Source organism: Miniopterus natalensis, chromosome 5, assembly GCF_054644295.1.
Source record: "Miniopterus natalensis isolate mMinNat1 chromosome 5, mMinNat1.hap1, whole genome shotgun sequence".
Lineage (NCBI taxonomy): Eukaryota > Metazoa > Chordata > Mammalia > Chiroptera > Miniopteridae > Miniopterus > Miniopterus natalensis.
This window is the reverse complement of record NC_142085.1, coordinates 22,069,585-22,090,272: the sequence shown is the minus strand read 5'-3', so window position 1 is coordinate 22,090,272 and position 20,688 is coordinate 22,069,585. Positions and strand designations below refer to the sequence as shown.

The window sequence follows — 20,688 nt, the reverse complement described above, 5'->3', positions numbered from 1 at the left end:
AGTGCTTTTCCTTTTCGATCTGGAGTGAAGTGGGTGATCCGTGTTGCATTGTCAGTATACCTGATATATCTTTATGCTGTTACAGAATTATAGTAGAGGACGCAGTGGATTGGCGACCCCATGACAAAATTGTCCTTAGCGCCTCTTCTTATGAGCCTCGCGAAGCAGAGGTCCTCACTGTGAGAGAAGTCAAGGGCCAGCATGTTAGGACCCAGGAGCGGCTCAGACACCGGCACGTGGGTAAGGTTTGCCTTGTTGGCTACGGGAAGTGAACGAGCGGGGAAGAGCTCTCCGGCCTGGGGCCTTGGGCCCTGTCACCATTGAGAGATGGACAGTGCCTGCTGCTGTCCTAGACTCATCCTAGAAGGCTTTATCTCGATCCCTTCATTAAGTTTATTGCCCAATTAAAAAATGTTTTGATGTGTGGAAATTTTTCAACTTTTATTTATAATGGCAAGTCTAGAAGCAAGCAGAAGGGTTATGACTCTTGTTCAAGGTCACTGGCCATTTTCATGTCTAGGCCAGAATAAATCTCATGGGAGCTGAGTTTCCAGTTCATTCAGTGGCACTGTGAATTACACAGTTACTTAGAATGTGGTAGTTATCGTAAATAATGACTTCTTTTTCCATGCTTAGGAATGTGCCCCCCTGACATAAAATTCATTTTATGTATTGACTACTACTGCTACCAAAAAATCCCAAATGCCTTTTCTCAAAAAAAAAAAAAGTGCTGAATATTTTTATATACTATACACAGTTAAAATGTATTGCTCAGACCTAATAAATAACCACAATCATAAGTTTCCTGCTTCAGTGTAATAAATGCATCTAACACAAGAGATATAGTAAATAAGTAATGAAATATGGAGGTACAGGGGTTAGGGAATATACTTCTGTCTTTGATTTGTGAGAGGAAAATACATGTTTTCAACAGGACTATATCTGAAGCTACATTTAAATCATAGTTCCAAGGATGATTTCTTTTTTAAAAATGTGGCCAAGAAGAGAGAAATCCTCCGTGATATTTGTCAGTAAGTTGCTCTAAGTGGAGGGTAGTGACAGAAACCAGCACTTGGCTCTCAGGCTCCCACCTCTGAGGAGGCCCCTTCAGGCCGTGGAAGGCCGGGGCTGCTGCCTCTTGTCCCTTTACTCTCATACTTTCCCGCTTCAGTTCTGTCACTGCCTCGGTTGCTCTGGGATTCCTCACTCTCATGAAAGAAGTCCACAGACAATGTCCAACCAGACGCTGAGCCTCACACTGATGAATCTGAGGAAGGAGGTTGGGGACCCCCACTAATTGCACAGGTTCGCCCTGCCATCCCTGCACCAGTAACCGGTCCCAGTACCCACAGTTATTGAGGAGAAATGAATTCTTGCTCAAACATTGTCACTCTGATCCCATAGAGACCCAAGCAAAAGTGGGTTTTCATTTCTCAGCTAACATTTGTGGAGAATGCCCGAGGAAAAGTGGACCTTAATGCTGGTGGGACTTCTGAGGGGAAAGGAGTGTTTTCATTTGGCAGGTTCCCAGGGTCCTGAGCTGGCGATGCCTGAAATAGGTTTTTAAAGGTTTTCTTCCCCAACTCCTTTCCCCCAGGAAGCATACATGTCATGGAGGATGGCCGATACATTCGTTTGGCTGCTGAGGTTGGACTTTTGACCCGAAATATACAAATCCAACCCGATACATCCTGTAGGGGGAGAGTTCTTGTGGGGTCCTTCAGGAAGTCCAGCAGAGAAGAGTTTTCAGGTAAACGAAATTTTAAGTGACTAAGCATTACCAATGGGAACCTATTCATCTGGGGCACTCAGAAATTCCAACCGTGAGAGTTTTCCTTTATAAAACAAAATGTTCAAGTTAGATGGCTCCTCTATGCTCTGAGAAGCTATGAATTTTCAGTCTTAATCTGTGCTTAATTATCAGTGTGATGTTAAAATAATATACTAGCAATCGGCACACATGCACATTTTTACCTCAAAGAAAACATCTTCAACAGATGTGAAATTTCCTCTGCTTTGAAATTATAGATGATTTAATGACCAGTTGAATTTTATCTCTTTCCTGAATTTCTATTACTCTTTCCCAGTAGCATGCATATCTGATGGCAGGCCTCAGCTCATGCTATAAAGTAATAGCATACATTTAAATAAAAATGATTTCCATATTCTAGACTGCTTTAAGGATCAGTTCTTCTCTCTCATTTATTTCAAGCTTTAGCTCTTGGAATGCTGCAAAATTATTTGAGTAGCACCTCATTTCTTCAACTTGTATTCCTTAAATATTATTCCAAAGTTGTTCGGCAGTCAAATAAATTTGAGAGATTAAATTAAATCACCGTAGCTCTGTCTTAGAAAGTCACCGTGTGAACTGTACAGGAATACAGTATGGACTCTGAGAAAGCCTGGAATAAAGGATCTAAGCATTTCCCAAATATTGAGCATGGGACACTTTTTGTTGGCACATCTGTTTCACCAGTATGATAAAGGGCGGTGTTTGGACCTTAACTCAAAAGTTTGGGATTTCTGGTCCACAGAACAAGCTTTCTCTCCATAAGCTCTCACTCCATCAGTTCTCAACATAAGTGAATTTGCTCCTCTCCACAACCTCAAAGGACATGTGGTGATATTTGGAGACATTTTTGCTTGTCAGAACTTTGGTTGGAAGGGGGTGCTCCAGGCATCCAGTGGGCAAATGCTGAATATCCTACACTGTGTATAGGACAGCCCCCCACAAGAAAGGATGGCCCCAAATGTCAATAGTGTTGAGGTGGAAAATTCCACTCAAGAAGAGTGAGACAAAAGCTGAGTCCTGGTCTTCAGAAATGAGACTATCCTGAAGTTTATGAATATGGAGAATGAAGGAAGGAGAGCAAGGCAGGGTCTCTTTTAACTTAAACTGCTGGCCAAGCTGGAGCATGGTCACAGGAGCAGCACAGAGACTTGGTCTTATAGTTGAACAAAGATAAGGAGGTGAACCAACAGCAAGACTGAGTTGGCCCTGGACTTCTGACATTAATGACTGATCCAGGGTTTTTAAAATCATCCCCAGGGAAAAGGAGAGAGAACCTATACTGAATGCTTCTTATGGAGCAAGAACTATGCTGGTTTTCATGCCTATTTTATCTCAGTTAATCCTAACATCCCTGTGAGATAGACATTTTTATGGAAGAGGAAACAGAATCTGTAATAAAATTGCCTGCTTATTTGTAAAATTCTGTCATGAGCTTGTAAACTCCTTGCCTCGAGGATAGGTTGGGTTTTCCCAATATGGTTACTCTTGTGTATTAGGTGTTCAATAAATGTGAATTTATAAAATAAATGAAGAGTAAGGAAAGTCATCCAGCTAGAAAGTGGCAGAAGTAATATTCAAATTCAATCTTGATTCTGAAGCCCTTGTTAAATAACTTTTAATTTTGTAAGCATTTTGGATTTATAGAAAAGTTGCAAAGATAGTATGGAGAGTTCCTATATATTTTTCATCCAGTTTCTCCAACTGTTAACATCTGACATAATTCTGGTGCATTTGTCAAAACCAAAAAATTATCATTGGTGCATTACCATTAACTGAACTCAACACATTCAGATTCCACCAGCTTTTCCACTAATGCACTTTTCCTGTCTCAGAAGCCAATCCAGGTTCCCACATTGTATTAAGAGCCTTTGCATTTCAGGAACTACAAAAGGTCTCAGGAGGTTTTTGCCTAAGAACGTATTAATCTATCAGATACAGAATTCCCTATGCAAATTTTAATGTGAGATTTGCTTTGACATCTTTTAAAAGATTAATTATATAGGGCTTCAAGATTCAGTTTATTTACAAGTTTTTTGGCAACCACCTAAGACGATAATCACTAATACTCAATTATTAAGCCCTTATTCTGTGCCAGATACTGGGCTATGTTTTAATCCCCATGAAAACACTATTCTTACCTCTGTTTTAGAATTGGGAAGGAGAGGCTTGAAGAGGTTTAGTAACTTGCAAAAGGAAAAGAGGCAAAACTCATGTTCAAACCTAAACCCCCTACTCTTCTGTTATGCTATAAAGAAGCAAACGCAGAAGAAATCAGTCATAGGAGTGAGCCTGTTTATAAATCATCAATTGCCACCCTCTTGCCCTTGGCTCTGAGCGGTGGGGAGCTTCTAAAGCCTTGTGTTTGGCCTCCTCAGGGTTGAACTCACAGCTGGACTGTGGTAAGAGTCTGTGAAATCCAGTTGATTGGGATCAAATTTTGGCTCTACCACTTGCTAGCTGTGTGACTGTGAATAAGTTTCTTAATCCCTCTGAGCCTCAGTTTTATTATCAGTTAAAACAAGGATATCACAGGGTTGTATGGTTTTGTGGAGTGGCTAAATGCATAGATTGTGAGCCAAACTGTTCAGGTTTGAATTCTGATTTGTGATTAACTATGTGACTTAAGATAAATCACTAAATCCTTCTGGGTCTCACTCTCATCAACTGTAAAATGAGAATAATGATGGAACTTCCTTCACAGGGCTGTTATCAGAATTAAATGTGCTAAATACATGTTTAAAAAAAGAAAAGAAAAGAAGAACCTTCATATTTTTCTGTAACACACTCCAAAGTTTGGATTGGGTGGGATCTGCAGGGGTATGGGTGGGATCTGCAGGTGTAGGTCAAGAGTGCCAGCCTGGGTTTTCAATGGTTATGGGGCAGAAAAGCAGGCCGGAACTTAGAATCCCTACTTTTAAATTGGAGACCTCTGTCAGTCTCCTCCTTCAGACCAGACGTATCCAGCAACTTATACTCAGAATTGTGATTTTTTTTCTTTTCTTTTCTTTTTCTAAATATATCTTTATTGATTTCAGAGAGAGGAAAGGAGAGGGGGAGAGAGAGATAGAAACATCAATGATGGGAGAGTCATTGATTGAACCCGCAACCAGGCATGTGCCCTGACCGGGAATCGAACCCCAATCGCCTGGATCCTAGGTTGATGCTCAATTGCTGAGCCACGCCCGGCCGGGCCAGAATTGTGATTTTCAAAAGGACAAACAGGAAAATAGTTGTGAACAAAATCATTGCCTAATTCTCTGTTGAAATGAGTAAGACATTTTAAGTATGTACTATTAATTAGTTTCTAGTCTTATACAATTTAAAACTATTAATTATAACTATCCAAATATGCTATTAAAAACACTAATAATGAAAATTAAAGAAGAGAATGTAATATAGCTAAGGTAAAAATAGAGAATTTTATAGAATTTTAAAATGATTTAAAAAATATGGTATTTCCTTCATCGTGTCTTAATCAAGAAGCATGTATTGAATGTCCTAGTTGGGGATATATACTGAACACAGGTAAAATTTTCACTTATGTCATATTCTTAAGAAATGTTAAAAATGTTTATAGAGTTGGCCATTATATTCTTCATACAGCATCTTTGCGGGGATGGCTGTGGCCTTTTCACATGGGGTCACTGAGACACAGAGAGGGAGACAGGACTGTGAGGTGGGTCCCAGGAACCCGCCTTCCCCTCCTCCTTACCCCATTGCTGCTGCAGCCCACAGGCAGATGCCTGGAGTCTTTAAGCTGGGTCTGTCCATCTCCTTTCTCTCTTTCCTTTCCTTGTTCCCCATCTTATCACCAGACTCTTCAGGCTGCACATGAAATCTTTTTAGGTATTAATATCATCTTCTAAAGATTCATATTTTGTTAGTGAGACTCACTGGCATGAAATATTGTGCTGGTGCTGAGAATAAACTATTAAGTTTTAAAGAAAAATCTACATATTCTTGTGCCAATAAATGGACTATCCTCTGCCTTCTGTGGGGAAGAAAAAAGTACCTGATGATATACATTGTGTTTGCAGGTGTCCTTCAACTTTTAAATGTAGAAATTCAGAACTTTGGGTCACCAGTGTTCTCATCCATTGAATTTACGAATGTGTCGGCAGGATCCTGGATAATATCTTCAACTCTGCACCAAAGCTGCGGTGGGGGAATTCATGCAATTGCCAGTCATGGGATCATGTTAAATGACAATATAGTGTTTAACACAGTTGGCCATGGCATTGATTTGGAGGGTCAAGCTTATTCTCTCTCTAATAACCTTGTGGTTTTGATGACACAGTCAGCACAATCCACCATTTGGGTGGCAGGAATCAAAGTGAACCAGGCAAAGGATATCAACCTCCATGGTAATGTTGTGGCAGGATCGGAGAGACTTGGCTTTCACATCCGAGGCCAGAGCTGTTCCCCTCTTGAAGCTCTTTGGTCTGACAATGTGGCCCACTCAAGCCTTCATGGTCTTCATCTCTATAAGGAAAGTGGACTTGACAACTGTACTAGAATCTCTGGCTTTTTGGCTTTCAAGAACTTTGACTACGGTGCCATGTTGCATGTGGAGAACAGCGTGGAGATAGAGAACCTCACTCTGGTGGACAATACTATTGGTCTTTTGGCAACAGTGTATGTGTCTTCCATTTCACAAGGTTCCATCGGAAATGTGCAGATTGTGCTTAGGAATTCAGTCCTTGTAGGCACTAGCTCCTCTTTTGACTGCATCCAGGACAGGGTTAAGCCTTGCTCTGCCAACTTGACATTAAAGGACCGAGCTCCTTCCAACCCAAGAGGAGGTCGAGTTGGAATTCTGTGGCCTGTGTTCACCTCAGAACCAAATCGGTGGCCTCAGGAACCATGGCACAAAGTGAGAAATGGTCATGCAATTTCAGGAATCATGAAACTTCAAGGTAGGATGTTTGGGCTTATCTGAGCAGCATAGTTTCATATATCTGTGCATAGAATTTCTAATAGCATTCAGAAATTCTGTCAACAAAAGGGTACAGTGTAGTCTAGTGCTTGTTATACAACTGACCACCTGCTGGGTATTGATAACTATGGTGATGGTTTATAATATAATGGCAGCGAGTGATTGCTTTAGAAAATTACTGCTTTAAACCTGTTGAACTTCCACAGCAATTATTTAATTTAATTATAGGTAAATCCTCTTAAGTTGGTGTTATTTTTCCTATTATACAAAGGAGAAAACATAGATGCAGAATTGTGTCTAACTGAGCTTGTTTACTAGTTGGTGGGGTAGCCAGGAACAAAACCAAAGCTGAACCAGTACCTATGCTGTTAATCTGCTATTAGATCTCTTTTGTAATATTGTACCCACTCCCCATTGGATTTTGATCTAACCTGTGATAAAAGGTATTGCTCTTAAGGCATTCATGTGTTGGAATATCTTTCTTCTATTTTGCAAACAATACTCATGTCTTGAGGAATTAAAGATATTTAAGTCAAGATTTATGTAAACTCCTGGAACTAGCCTGGACAGCTCAAATTAACTCCTAGACATATAGTAGCAAAGATTGTTTAGTTGTGTAATCTGTATCTGTGGTTGGTAGTTTACATGATCTAGTGTTATGATATGTTTAAAATTTTTTTCAGATGTCACCTTTTCTAGTTTTGTGAAGAGTTGCTATAGCAATGACCTAGATGTCTGCATTCTGCCCAATGCAGAGAACACTGGAATCATTCATCCCATAACAGCAGAGAGGACCAAAATGCTAAAGATCAAAGATAAAAACAAGTTCTACTTTTCTCCTTTACAGACCAGGTACCAGTTTTAGTATTTATAATAAGCCATACCTATGAAGTTTTTGGTAATTTTTCAAATCCTTAATGTGTTTTAAAAAAGAAAAATCATCAATGGAAATAAAAATAAGTCCTTCTGGGAAAGTATGTTAGATTAATTGAATGGCCCTTCTTTACTCCTCTTACGTTCATGTGCTTTGATATATGATTTTTGCCATCTCTCTCACTAAAGAGGCAGAGGTGATTTCTCTCTCTTGAATCTGGGCTCAGCCATGATGCAGTGCAATTTTTATTGGCATCGTTTTATTGTTTTGTCTTTATTAGAGAGATTTCTTTGGGGTGTTTTCAATCACTGGAAAAATTTACCCTAATTATTGAATATTCTATAGAGTATGGTGTCACTAGTCTTCAGAAGGAAGCTTGGGAGCCCTTGTGCAGGGATTGGTGGGGAGGAGGTTGTGTCTATTGTCAGGAATTACTGAACCAAATAATGTGGCTGAGACAGATACTTGTGCTCAAACCCACAGACTAGGTATAACCACTATTCTTGACCATGTGATCTACGAGTTTTATTCAAGAATCTGAAAACTAGATAAGGCATTATTTTTGCCATTAAAGGGAGTGGGACTATCAGGAGCAAGGAAAATTGGCTACTTTTTCTTCCCCACAATATTGGGGAAAATTCCTATAGTTGGAAGAAAAAAATCAAGAAAAATCACCCTAATTGGAAAGTTTATGTTTTTGGCCCAACACCTATCTCTTTAAGATGACCATTTCTGAGCTACTTTTAGTACCTAAGCATTATTAAGCATGCAGTTTGGGTTATTCTGTCATTTTTATTCTACTGTTCAATTTACCTTGTGTTCATGTATTACCTATGGGATGAAATATTTATAAAGCTAAGTGATACTAGCGTCTGATTTTTTGTACTATTGATACTTAACACATGGTTGGCAGGCACTAAATATTTAACATTGCTACTGACGGTATCTAAAAGTATTAGACCAGAAGAAATCAAATAAGTTCTCTATAATTCAGTGTTATAATTGCCTGTTATTTGTTTACATACCCCTCCTGACTCTAAATTCTGAAAGTATAGGAATCATGCCTATCTTTACCACAACCGTATGCCCCAACCTGTAAGTAATAGGTTTTCAGTAGATAGTTGTCAAATGAGAATATCTATTTTACCTTATTTGCATATAGCACAAATATAATTGATATTTATAATGATAATCTTATAATACTGCAAGTTACCAAAGTTCCATAAAGAAATCATTGCATTATTTTCATTAGATATTAGAGTTAGGAGCATTTTATTGTATCTTACTGCTTAGAAAGTTAGCAATCTATGTAAAGGTTATATATCCAGAGTATTTGGATAATAATGTCTTTCTTCTTGACTATATGACTAGGAAATAACATTCTATATAGAGTTTTATTTAATATCTATGTAACACATTATTAATAATAAATCCTGTTGAATTTATTTTTCATCAGATCAATAATAGCAATATATTTTCTTTTTGTTGCTTATCATGAAATGAGAGTTACTTTCTGTCTTTCTTTACAGGGAAGATTTAGGAACACTGGTTTGCCCTGAATCAGATTGTGAAAGTCCAAGAAAATATCTCTTTAAGGATCTGGATGGGAGAGCCCTGGGTCTACCTCCCCCAGTTTCTGTGTTTCCTAAAACCGAGGCAGAATGGACTGGATCCTTCTTCAACACAGGTTGGTTATAATGGAACTCGATGCCTCCAGTAAGGCGGGCATGCATGTGAAGGGGCTGGCTCAGCCGTGTTGTCTAGTGGGAACAAAATACCCTGGAGTGGAACTGAGTTCTGGGGATGAAGCCTGTGCTAGCGCGCTGCTCAGCTCACCTGCATCCCAGGAATGTAGGGTGAATAAGAGATGTTGTGGTCACTGTGTGGCCTCCATGAGATTGCCTGTGCCTGTGTCCCAACACCAGCTCTGGGCACAGGTGAGGAGACCGATACACTCACTGGCTTGGCCACCTGGGCCTGAAGCATCGTTCATAGTGCTCAGCGCTTTACAATGTCAGCGGCAGAGCCAGCTCCTCTGGCTTCTGACTCTCCTTTTCTCTTTCATCAGAACTTAAGGGCTCTCAATCTGGAGAGGGTGGTGGAGTAGATGGCATGCAGTTTGCCTTCCTTTTCTCCATTTTCTAATCGTCTCTGGGAGGTGTGTGTTTGTGTGTGTGTGTGTGTGTGGTGTCTATGATCAAATTCTGTCTTCTTCTTGCTATTACAACCAAAGCCCATTTTTAGTTTCTATAACTGGACCCCTAGAAGGATCATTGTCCTTCTACTTCCACAGACAATGAAACTCTGTGTTTTCATTTGAGTTTCAGGTGGAACCTGCTGCAGGTAAATTTAAAGAATTTTCCCTGCTTTTTCCTACTTTAGTGGCTGATGCTTCAGACTTCTCTTCTAGCTTTTATTTCCTTTTTTTAAGTTCTTAATGTGTGAATGTCCCAGGACTGTATCCTCAGATCTGTTTTTCCTCTCTTCCTAATTGTGCTCCCAAGTCCAAGGTTGAAATAGTATTTAATATTGATGACTTCCAATGTACCTCTCCAGCCCAGACTTGACCCTGAACTTTAGCCTGGTATATCTACCTCACTCTACTGGGAAATATTACTGGCATCTGAGACTTAACATGCCCCAAATGGGATTCTTCATCTCTGCCCCTACTCACAACCTGCTTCTTACCTAGCTGACTCTTCCTCAGTAATTGGTACCATCATTTATGAGGTTATTTAAGTAAAATATCTAGAAGCAATCATTTATTCTTTTTTTTCCCTAACCCAAGGTTTTCCATTTCTAACCATCAACATCTCCCACTTGCAAGGGAATAGCTTTCTAACTGGTCTTCTTTCTTATGCTCCTCTATCTTATAGTCTATTTTTCAATGATAGAGAGATCATTCAACTTTCCAATAATTTTCTATCCCCCTCAGAATGAAATCCAAACTACAAGCCTTGTAGTATCTGGTTCTTGCCCATCTCTCTCACTTCATTTTCTGTGACACCCATTTCACTTACTCACCGTCTTATTGTTTTTCAACATTATAAATGTATTCCTACCTCAGGGCCTTTGCATTGGCTGTTTATTCTGCCAGAAAAATCCTGTTCTCACTTCTTTGCAGAGCTGGCTCCTTCTGTTCAAACAATAACTCCACAGAGAAACCATTCCTGACCACTCTATCTAAAGTAAACCTTCCTCTGCTATTCTCTAGCCCTCTATGCTTGCCTATTTTTTGTCAGAGTTCCATTACTTGAAATTATATTAAAAATATACCTGCTTACTTGTTGATTTACTGTTTGCTATTTTAAAGTACAAACTTGATGAGGGCAAGAATTTTGTCCTGTTCACTGTTATACATTGGAGGATGCTCCACAAATATTAATTGATGAACTGATCAAGTGAATGAGTTATTGATAACTGAGGAAACTATTAATGCTGTTTTCCCCAAACCATTCAAGAACATACAGAAGAAATTGAGGCCTTCCGGTCATTTGTTTAAGGATTTATTTATAATATGGAACCAAGAAGTTTCCGGGTATCTTTTTACTTGTTTTCATTTCTTCCATTTGAACTTCTACTACTTTATAGCATTTGTCTTTTAAAGAAGCTTTACATAATTCTTTAATTACTATACAATTTCATACTTCAACACTTTAAATATTTCTCTCAAATCTTTTCACTGGTTGAAAGCTTATCTTTGCAACAGAGTGACAAGCAGTGGGGATTACGGTGTAGGTTTGAAAAAGTCATTGCTGAGTGCATGAAACATGCTGAGTAAATATTCATTTTGACATGTTGGTTATATCTGTTGAATATAACCAGCAAATACAGTTTTGCACAGATGAAGGATACCCAGGGAAACATCCATATTGAGAAAATATGTGCAGAGTAGTAAATGGGGGGGGAAAAAAAGATAGGTAGCTAGTTTCCTATTTATCACTAGTTCTATTCAAATGGCTTTTTAAAAAAAATAATTTATTGATTTTAGGGAGAGGGGAAGGGAGAGAGAAAGAAACATGGATTTGTTGTTCCACTTATTTATTTATTTTTAAATATATCTTTATGGATTTCAGAGAGAGGAAAGGAGAGAGAGAGAGAAACATCAATGATGACAGAGCCACTGATCGGCTGCCTCCTGCATGGCCCCTGCTGGGGATCAAGCCCACAACCCCGGGCATGTGCCCTGACCGGGAATCGAACCCTAATCCCCTGGATCCTAGGTCGACACTCAACTGCTGAGCCACGCCCAGCCAGGCATGTTATTCCACTTATTTATACATTCACTGGTTGCTTCTTGTATGTGCCCTGACCAGAGCTCACACCCGCAGCCTTGGCATATTAGCACAATGCCCTAACCACATAAGCACCCGGCCAGGGCTTCAAATAGCTTCTGTAGTAGGTGGTTTCATTGGTTTTAAGAATCATTCCACTGTTACAGGTATTATACAATCGAGAAAATATCCTTATACTTTAAAATAAATGCATGAATAATTATGAGTTTTTTCTAAACTTGTGGGTTTTGGTGAGGATCTCATTTCTGTGAAATCAGTATCAAGGGATACACATTCCAGAGTATTTAATGAAAATCACAGTTCACAGAAAAATAAGGACTGAAGAGAGCACCTAATTTGGGTTTCCCCAGAAGCAGGCCCTGGCTCAAAGCTTAGAATCCAAGTACAGTGGTACCTCGGTCTTGGAACGTCTCTGTGGACGAACATTTCGGTTTACAAACGCTGTAAACTGGGAAGGAAATGCTTCGGTTTTCAAACACGCCTCGCAAGTTGAACACGCCAGGCGCCTTCTGCTGAGGGCAAGATCCCAAGGCCCAGCTGTCGGCTGTGGATCCCTCCGGTTTTGAGGGTTTCCGAGCTCGATCGGGCTTCTGGAATGGAGCACATTGGGAAACCGAGGCACCACTGTAGTTTATGTGCGGGGGGCCGGGGGGTGAGGGCTTAGAGAAGGAGGGAAATGAGCCGGGGAAAGGAATGAGGCCGTCGAGGAGTGTGCTGTCAAACTGGTGACCACTGTGGACAGCTGGAGCTCAGGCCTGGCGGGGCACTCCAGGAGACTGTGGGAGTATGACCCAGAATTGTCCCAGCCAAGTCACAAGGAAGCTAAGGTATTTATACTTCAAATCCCTATTCGTCCCAGCTGAGGGATGCTACTGGGGACATTAACTCTCTAGCCCTTTGGCTTTCCCTGAACACAGGCCAACTGTGCTCTTTCCCGGGGCCAGAAAAAACCTTTCCCATCAGGGAACCATTAATCTGTGTAGTAGCAGTCTTGTGTTGGTGAAGGTGAGTGCCAAAACCATGTGGGTGTGGCTCTGAAAATGTCTGTTACAAACGGGACCTCTAAGATGCCCGTCAAATCCTCCACGTGTGGATAATAACGTTCTTTCCATGAACTCTTAGGTGGTTGCTAACATGTGGTGAAAATACACTATTTAGGCGCCAACATGCTCTTGCTCCCAGTTGCAATGCTGTATGTTTTATTTTCGTCACTCTCTGTCTTGGATGTGAAACATGATTCATTGATGATAAAACTCCAGCAGGTATTATACTGTTATGTGTCATTTACTATCAGTGTGTGGACAAGCATGAGCGTGTGGGGGGCTGAATGTATACAGGGAGGTATATATGACTGACTGCCTTAAAGTCCTGATATTTTAAAGCTTTATAACATTTCAAATGAAGTTGCTATAGGTTTCAGTTGCGTGGATTCCCACAGTAGAATCTATTTACTGCACTAAAAATACAGTCTGTGTCCTCTTGCAATGAAGGAGATAGCACATGGTAAACGGTGCCTTCCGGCTGCTAACAGAACTGTTGTGTTTTCCTTCAACTTCCAAATATGAATAGACCCTTCCTTCCCTAATTCAAGTCCATTTTTATTTTTTAAACCATTTTCTTCTATGCCACTTTCCAGTTCCTATTCACAGTCTTGTGGATGAGAAAAGCACAAATTTAATCTCGAGAGAATGTCAACTTTGTATTTCCCTTCTTTAAGACAAGAACCTATGATCTTCTATAAAACTGCGAGAGTGGTGCAGCAAAGGTGAAAATGAAGACCACTGCAACCAACTCTCACATGTATCCCACATGGCATTAAGTTTAACACACCCTTATGTTCTTTCTTGTTTTAATTGAAACAAGGTTTAGAATCCGTTGTCTTTGAGGTTTAGTTTTAACTTGAAAAAAAGCAAGTTTTATTTGCGCATATAAGTTCACATGCAAAACCACCCGCTCAGGCAGATATCCACATGTCCCCACATATTGTCTTATACTCCAGCATTAGGAACAAAAATTATCCATGTGGATCACCTCTGAGGAATACCATGCCAGTGGGTTTTTTATCTATGCAATGCAGGGTGTGTAGCCAGGGAAAAGTGAGCTGCTAATTTTGGTTTGTACTTATCTGTAAGTCTGCATTTGCAGCCAGCTTTGAAACATGCATGACAAAGAATGCAAAAACCATTTGCACTTTATTCTAGAAAGGATTTATTTTGATTATGGAGGCATCTGACCATCTGAAAAACCAAACTCACTTAGAAAAACAAAATCTCGAAATTCATATCCCGTTTAGGTAAGACTAACTAGATGTCAGGGCTTTCCACTTTGCTGCTTACTCACTTCCTGTCTGTCCCAGAAGACAAGTGGATGGCATCACTTCTCAGACCAGTTCACATGCGAGGAACACTGCTGTTGTTAGCAGATGACTGAAAAAAAAAACAGAGCTTTTGTTTCAATGGCATTTTACAATTTCTCAGACATGATGAGGACAGTAGAGGGAGATGAGGTGGAAGCTGACGTGCACTGAGCACATTTAGTGTGCTAAGCGCTGAAGGTGGCATTTTCATTTGTCAGCAAATGCCACCCACACTCTCCCAGCACCTTTGCAAGGATGAAACTATAGTTGTGAACAAGATAACGTTCCTACTTTCATCAAACTTATGTTCAAATAAATAAGCTCATGAACAAATAAATAAAAATCTTCCAATAACTATGAGAATCGTAAAAAAATGAAATAGGTTTTGGGTTAGAGAGGTAGTTTGAGGGGGGTGTGTGTGTAAGGAAGTTGCTGGAGTCACACTGCTCTGAACAGAGGGAGGAGCCTTCTAGGGAGAAGGTCCAGCCAGAGCAAGAGCCCTAAGAAGCGAATGGCCTCAACGTGTCTGAGGGGTGGGTGGAAAGGCCAGCGCCGCTGGTATGTAGTGACTGAGAGGAGGAATAGTAGGAGCTAGCCAGGAGCCAGCTCCTTTATAGGCCAGGGTAATTCAATCAGGTGATGTTGGAGGGTTTTAAGAAAGGTGCTGATAGGATTTTATTCACTCTCTGAAAAGATCACACAAGCTGCTATGGAGTGAACGGATCATGGGTGGGAGCAGGGCTGGGAGCAGGCGGCCCAGCGAGGTAACTGAACTTAAGGGGCCGGGGGATGCGCTACTCCATGAGAGGCCCAAGCTCTCGCGCCGGTCCACAGAGAGATAATTACAGAAATCTATCATTTAGAAACATAATCTGACAGAGCAATTTCATGTCTATTGAATCTAATAAATAAAACTTGGGCTTTTATTTTGTATGTCTAATTTGTCTGATGAGTCATACTGTATTTCTAAAAGTATTGGTCCTCAAAGGACTGGAAATTTTATAACGAACAAACAAAAAACCCCTGTTCTGCCAAACTTTCTCCAGTTCAGGAGATGCATTTCACGCACTTAGGAAAGTGGCTCCAAAGCTGGCTTATCATCTGAAGCATCTAGGACATTAAACATTCATTTGCATATTGCGGGGATTTTGAGTCACTAGGTGATTGTGTTTAAAACCACACACACACAACCTCCCCAAGTGATTCCATTGTGCTAAGGTTTGAGAATCACTACTAGAGTTATATGTTCCCTTTGAATTAAATAGACAGGAATTTAGGAAGACAAATAATACTTTTAATTTAAAAAGTGGGCAGTTCCAGTTTCTCATGAAAAATGAAGAATAGCTTTCTGTGCCAAATACCAACAGACATAAATATACTCACTTATGTACACACGGATATCTTTACAAAAGGGAAAAGAGTATTAACTAAAAAATAAAAATAAAAAATACAAGAGTATTTGCAATCTGAATTAAGTCTTTGAAACATAAGAAAATATCGAAACTTTTTAAAATATAAATTATTTTTCCTACTATTGAAGTGAGTTGAGTGACCTCGAAATGTCACTTTCATCACTGCATAAAAATGGGTACAATGCTAAGTTTATTTTTTAAATTCTACATTGAATCATTATGTTTAAAACCAAAATTTGTGATAAGCTTTTCCCACACTCCGCTTGACATACTTCCCAGCCAAGTGCTGTGGTCTGTCCAGGGTTTCCGACCCCCCAAACTTACCCCCCGGGCGGGTGAGAGTTTCTATTCTCTACCACGAGAGGGGGAGAAACATTTTTCAAATAGTGTTACTTCTTGGGCGCCTCTTGAGAAAGAAAGTTATACACCATTGTGGAGACCTTGAAAGTGACTGGCCTCAAATCAAAAATAAAAGATTAGGTGGATAAAAAAGAAAATAAAGCTGGCATTTGACTGTCAGCTCGCGGAGTGATGAAGAGGCTCCCAGCTGAACAGTGGGGACGCTCGGTGACGTGGAGACGCGGCCGGGCGGCCTCACAGGCACGGTGGCTGGCATTTTCTCAACTCTTTGTTGACAGAACTTGAAATGTGTCTTTTCGTTCAGCTTTCTAGGCTTCCCGTTCTTGCCATTTGTCCTGGGAATGACAGCAAGATGGTATTATAAAATGGGAGAAGGGAGAGGGAGGGAGAAATGAGAAGACAGAATGGAGAGAGGAAACGGTTGTTAGAAAATTCGTCTGCAAATATCTGTGCTCGCAGAGGTCTTTTTCTTCTAGCTAGAGGGGGAAATACCATTCTCTTTTCCCAAGCAATTATAGGCCCCAAAGATTGAAACTTGGTATATAGCTCTTTAATCTCAGCAGATATTTATGGTTAAACATTAGACTTTTAGGATTCCAGATGTCAGGGTATTAAAATATAAAGGCACAGTGGAGTCTTAGAAAATATGAGAATCTTTGGGATACGTGGCTGCAGGGATTCTTACCCCAAGCAGAGGAGGGTAGAGCTTCCAGTGATCCTTTGCGAGACCCAAAGAGCACCTTTCCTTCCCCTTATTCTCTCGCTCCCCAGGACTTGCCTAGTCTCCAGGCAGTGAATGGCATAGCAATTTCTAATTGCATTTTGAAAACGTTCATGCTGTGCGCTGGAATGGTTTTTCATGTGTGATTTTTAAAAGATGATGTGAGAAGGCATATGATCCATGGGAATAGTTTCCTTTTCTCTTTATTCAATCTAGAAGCATTATCCTTGAAATCGTCTTGATCCTCAAATCTATTAACCACTAATACTTGTGAAGTATCGCCATGCTTCTGATGCTGTGAAAAGACCTTCGGATGAATTATCTCATTTAATTTAATGCCATCAAGAGGATCTACTTTATGAAATACGTATTTCCTCCATTTGTCGATGTGGAAATTGATGTAGAGGCGTTAGGTAACTTGTCCAAGTCATACAACTAATTAATAGAAGATTCAGGACAAAAGCTGTGTTTTTAACTCTGTGCTGTACTGTACACAGTACCCTTCTTCTAGGTTTTCTTCCTTCTTCCTGTGCATTCTCTAGCATCAGCTCTCTTAAATCTATTGGTTTTCTCACACAGAAAGTTCTGTCTACACAGAACAAAGCCAATTGAGACTGTGCAATTATTCCAGCAATTATCCCTCCCGACTAGCAATAATAGCAGTTGCCATTTATCTAGCAGATTCCATGTGCCAGACATTATGGTAAGTGGTTTATAAGCATTCCCATTCATCCTTTCAACAACCTTAACAAGTAGGGATTGCTATGTCCTTTCAGCATTTAAAGAAATAAGGATTTAGAAAACTTAACTGATTTTTCATGGTCCCACAGTAGAATGTGCAGAACTAAGATTTATATCTATATTTGTCCGACTCCAAAGTCTGGGCTCGAAACCACTTCTAGATAATTATCATCATGTGGCCTGAATCACATAGTGGGGTGCTATCCTGAGATATATTTAATTGGATGACTCACATATATTCCATTTTACATGGTAGCAAGTTGATTTTATAGTTAAAAAAAAATAACTGTCAATTATTGTAACATTTTTGAAAGGCAGTGTAATAGCAACCACAGAAAAGCCATATATATTTAACCATGTTTCATGTAGAGACTAATCTCTTTCACATCCAAGAAAGTCATTTTGCCAGTGTTAACCTGGTAGTGCGATGACAGTAGGGTAGTGTGAGCTTTGGTCATGAGATCAAAAATTTATTATGGTAATTTTTCTGTAGCTTCCCTTTTCCCCCAGTGAGTTCATAGCTTCTTTTGTGTTTTTGTTTTCCTACTTAGACAAATGTTTACCGAGTGCCTAGTGAGAGCAAAACACTATGTACTTTTGGGGTATCCTAGAAGGGACATCAAGGTAGGTACAAAACCCTTCCTGCCCTCATGCATGGGGACAAGGGGGCCAGGCTATGTGATGGAGAAAAGTAGTTGCTATAAAATTGGCACGAAGTACATTGGAGAGAGCACATGTAGTTGCGGATATAGACAAAGGCTCTAGGAAGGAAATCGAATTTTCTATGAGCCTAGACCATTGGTTAAAGCTTAAAAAGGCACATATGGAAGTGGAAAGTAGAAGAGTTGTGTTAGGAAGTGGCAGACACAGGGCTGTCCTCTGCATTGCAGCCTAGAAGCTCCCCCTGGAGTGCTCCCTGCCTCCTTATGGCCTTACTTCACCTATCACTCAGTTCCATTACAACGCGTCTCAAGCTCTACTGACATCACTTTACAAGCCCTGCCTTCTCATTGGACTGTGCATTCATTGAAGACAAAAATCTTTTAAATTTTAGTATAATCCCTGGAACATAATATGTTTAGTGAATATTTGTCGAATGAGGGAATAAATGGATAAATGCCTGAATAAATGAGAAAATGTCAAAAATTCAAATTTAGTTTGCCAGTGAACTGTTTCACAAAGTAAATTTTATAGATTTACTTAATGTATAATTTTTTTGGAGCATTTTAAAAGAATGTTCCCTATTCATTAATCTGAGGAGATTGTGAGAAATGTGGTCCATGGCCAAATAAATTTTGAAAATTCTGTTGCCATTTTGAAGATTCATCAGATGCATTAAAATAGTGAAGGTTCTGATAAGTGCTACAATTAAAATTTAAAAATAATGTTTAAATTAGTGTTCAGTATTTCTCAAACATTTTAACTAGAGAATGCTTGTTCATACTGCACATTAGTGGCCCTTGGAATTAGTGTATTTTTTCAGAATAAATTTTGGGAAATATTACCTTATATTAGTTGGCAGGAATACATGCCAGTTGGAAAAAAAATTTATAGCATCTTCAATTTGGATGGTTCCTTGAAGATCAATCTATCCCACTTCTCATTCAATGTATAGATGGCTTCTACTTTTACTTTTCCCAAGAAGTGGGCATTTACTCCTATACAAGGCTTCCTAATATATTTTGAATAATTTTACGTGTTAAGATCTTCTTTCTATGATTTCCACCCAGTGAGCTAGTTTTCCTCGTGAGGTGACGCATTATAAGTCTAATTGTTTCCATATGGCTGCCTTTTACATATTTAAAGATAGTAAAACAGTGATCTTATAAATAACTCAATATGTCTCTTTCAGGAATAAAAATTCTAAATTTCATCTGCTAGTTCATATAGGACAAATTGTTTTTAGATCTTTGCTTTCTAGACTGGCTTATTTTTTATGTTCTTTAATTTGTCAGTGATTTTTCCAAAATGTAGAAACCAGAACATTTACCTATCCAGTATAGCATTCTCCAATGGAAATAACAATGCAAGACAAAAGTGTAATTTCAACTTTCTAGTGGACAGGTTACAAATGATAAAAAGAAACAGATAAAATTAAATTAATAACATACTTTAATTCAATATTCAAAATATTATTTTAAGATTAACCTAATAAAGTTATTAACATATTTTCTATTTATATTATGGCTTTGAAATTTTGTTTGTGTTTTACAGTTACAGCATATTTCAATTTGGAACCTACATTTTGGGTAAAAATATTTGATTTGTATCTAGATTTCACAAACTTTACAATCGAAAAAGTAGATTTACATGAACAAATTGTTTCCAATATACTTAAACATTTTCAATAACAAATCAGTTTTGCACTTTACATTATAATTAATTAAAATTATACACAATTTATAATTTAGTTTCTCAGTTGCCCTAGTCATATTTCAAGGGCTAAATAGCTACATGTAGCTATGGTTACCATATGAGTATCTCTCCTTGTTCTGGAGTGACAAATATTAAAGAGAATTGCTTTTTTTTTAAACCTATGTGGGAGACTCTTCATCCCTGTTAAATTCCATTTTTATAAGTCATCAGATGCATCTTGGATTTCTAGGATTAGAAACTCACCTCAGAATTAGAAACCATTCTAAACATCACCTAATTAGTTCTGGGCATATAATTCATTAAAAGAAAGAAGCTTACCTAGTCCTGGATTTTCTACCATTAGGAGGAACTACTGTGTAAATACCCAGTCCTCCAAACAAAGCATCAAGGTGTTTTGAGACTTTGAATTTATTACTCAAGTTAATGACCCTTTATTGAGATCTATTTGAATTTCTATACTTTGTTGTATGAGAAACAGTATTATGAGTATTGCACAAGAGGGGCTATTTTTGAACACCTGTAACTAAATGGAATTACTTTATTTTTGCCATGTTAATATACTGATATGTACTAGTTCTCTCTTTTCTTTTTTTTCTTTTTTTTTTTCTTTTTCTTTCTTTTTTAAAAATTTTCCACCTTATTATTTTTGGGACTTCATGTGTTTCCATTCTTCAAATTTTAATAATAGGGGAAGCCTGCTTTTGTTCTTTTGGTACAATAGTAATGAAAGATTTAGAAGGCAGAAGCTCAAACTTCAGCCCATTTTATACCTAAGACAGATGGATATTGTTTGTCTGTTTGAATATTTTATATGTGTATGTGTGT

General features: G+C 39.0%; 1 protein-coding gene across 1 annotated transcript in view; it reads left to right on the top strand.

Annotated features, from left to right (window-relative positions):
* The window catches only part of PKHD1 (PKHD1 ciliary IPT domain containing fibrocystin/polyductin), a 377,339-nt gene that overhangs the window by 265,606 nt on the left and 91,045 nt on the right, over positions 1–20,688 (top strand). Inside the window, 5 exon segments of the mRNA XM_087817135.1 lie at positions 86–240; positions 1,598–1,750; positions 5,830–6,708; positions 7,412–7,580; positions 9,132–9,289. Coding sequence (XP_087673261.1) covers positions 86–240; positions 1,598–1,750; positions 5,830–6,708; positions 7,412–7,580; positions 9,132–9,289 — 1,514 coding nt within the window.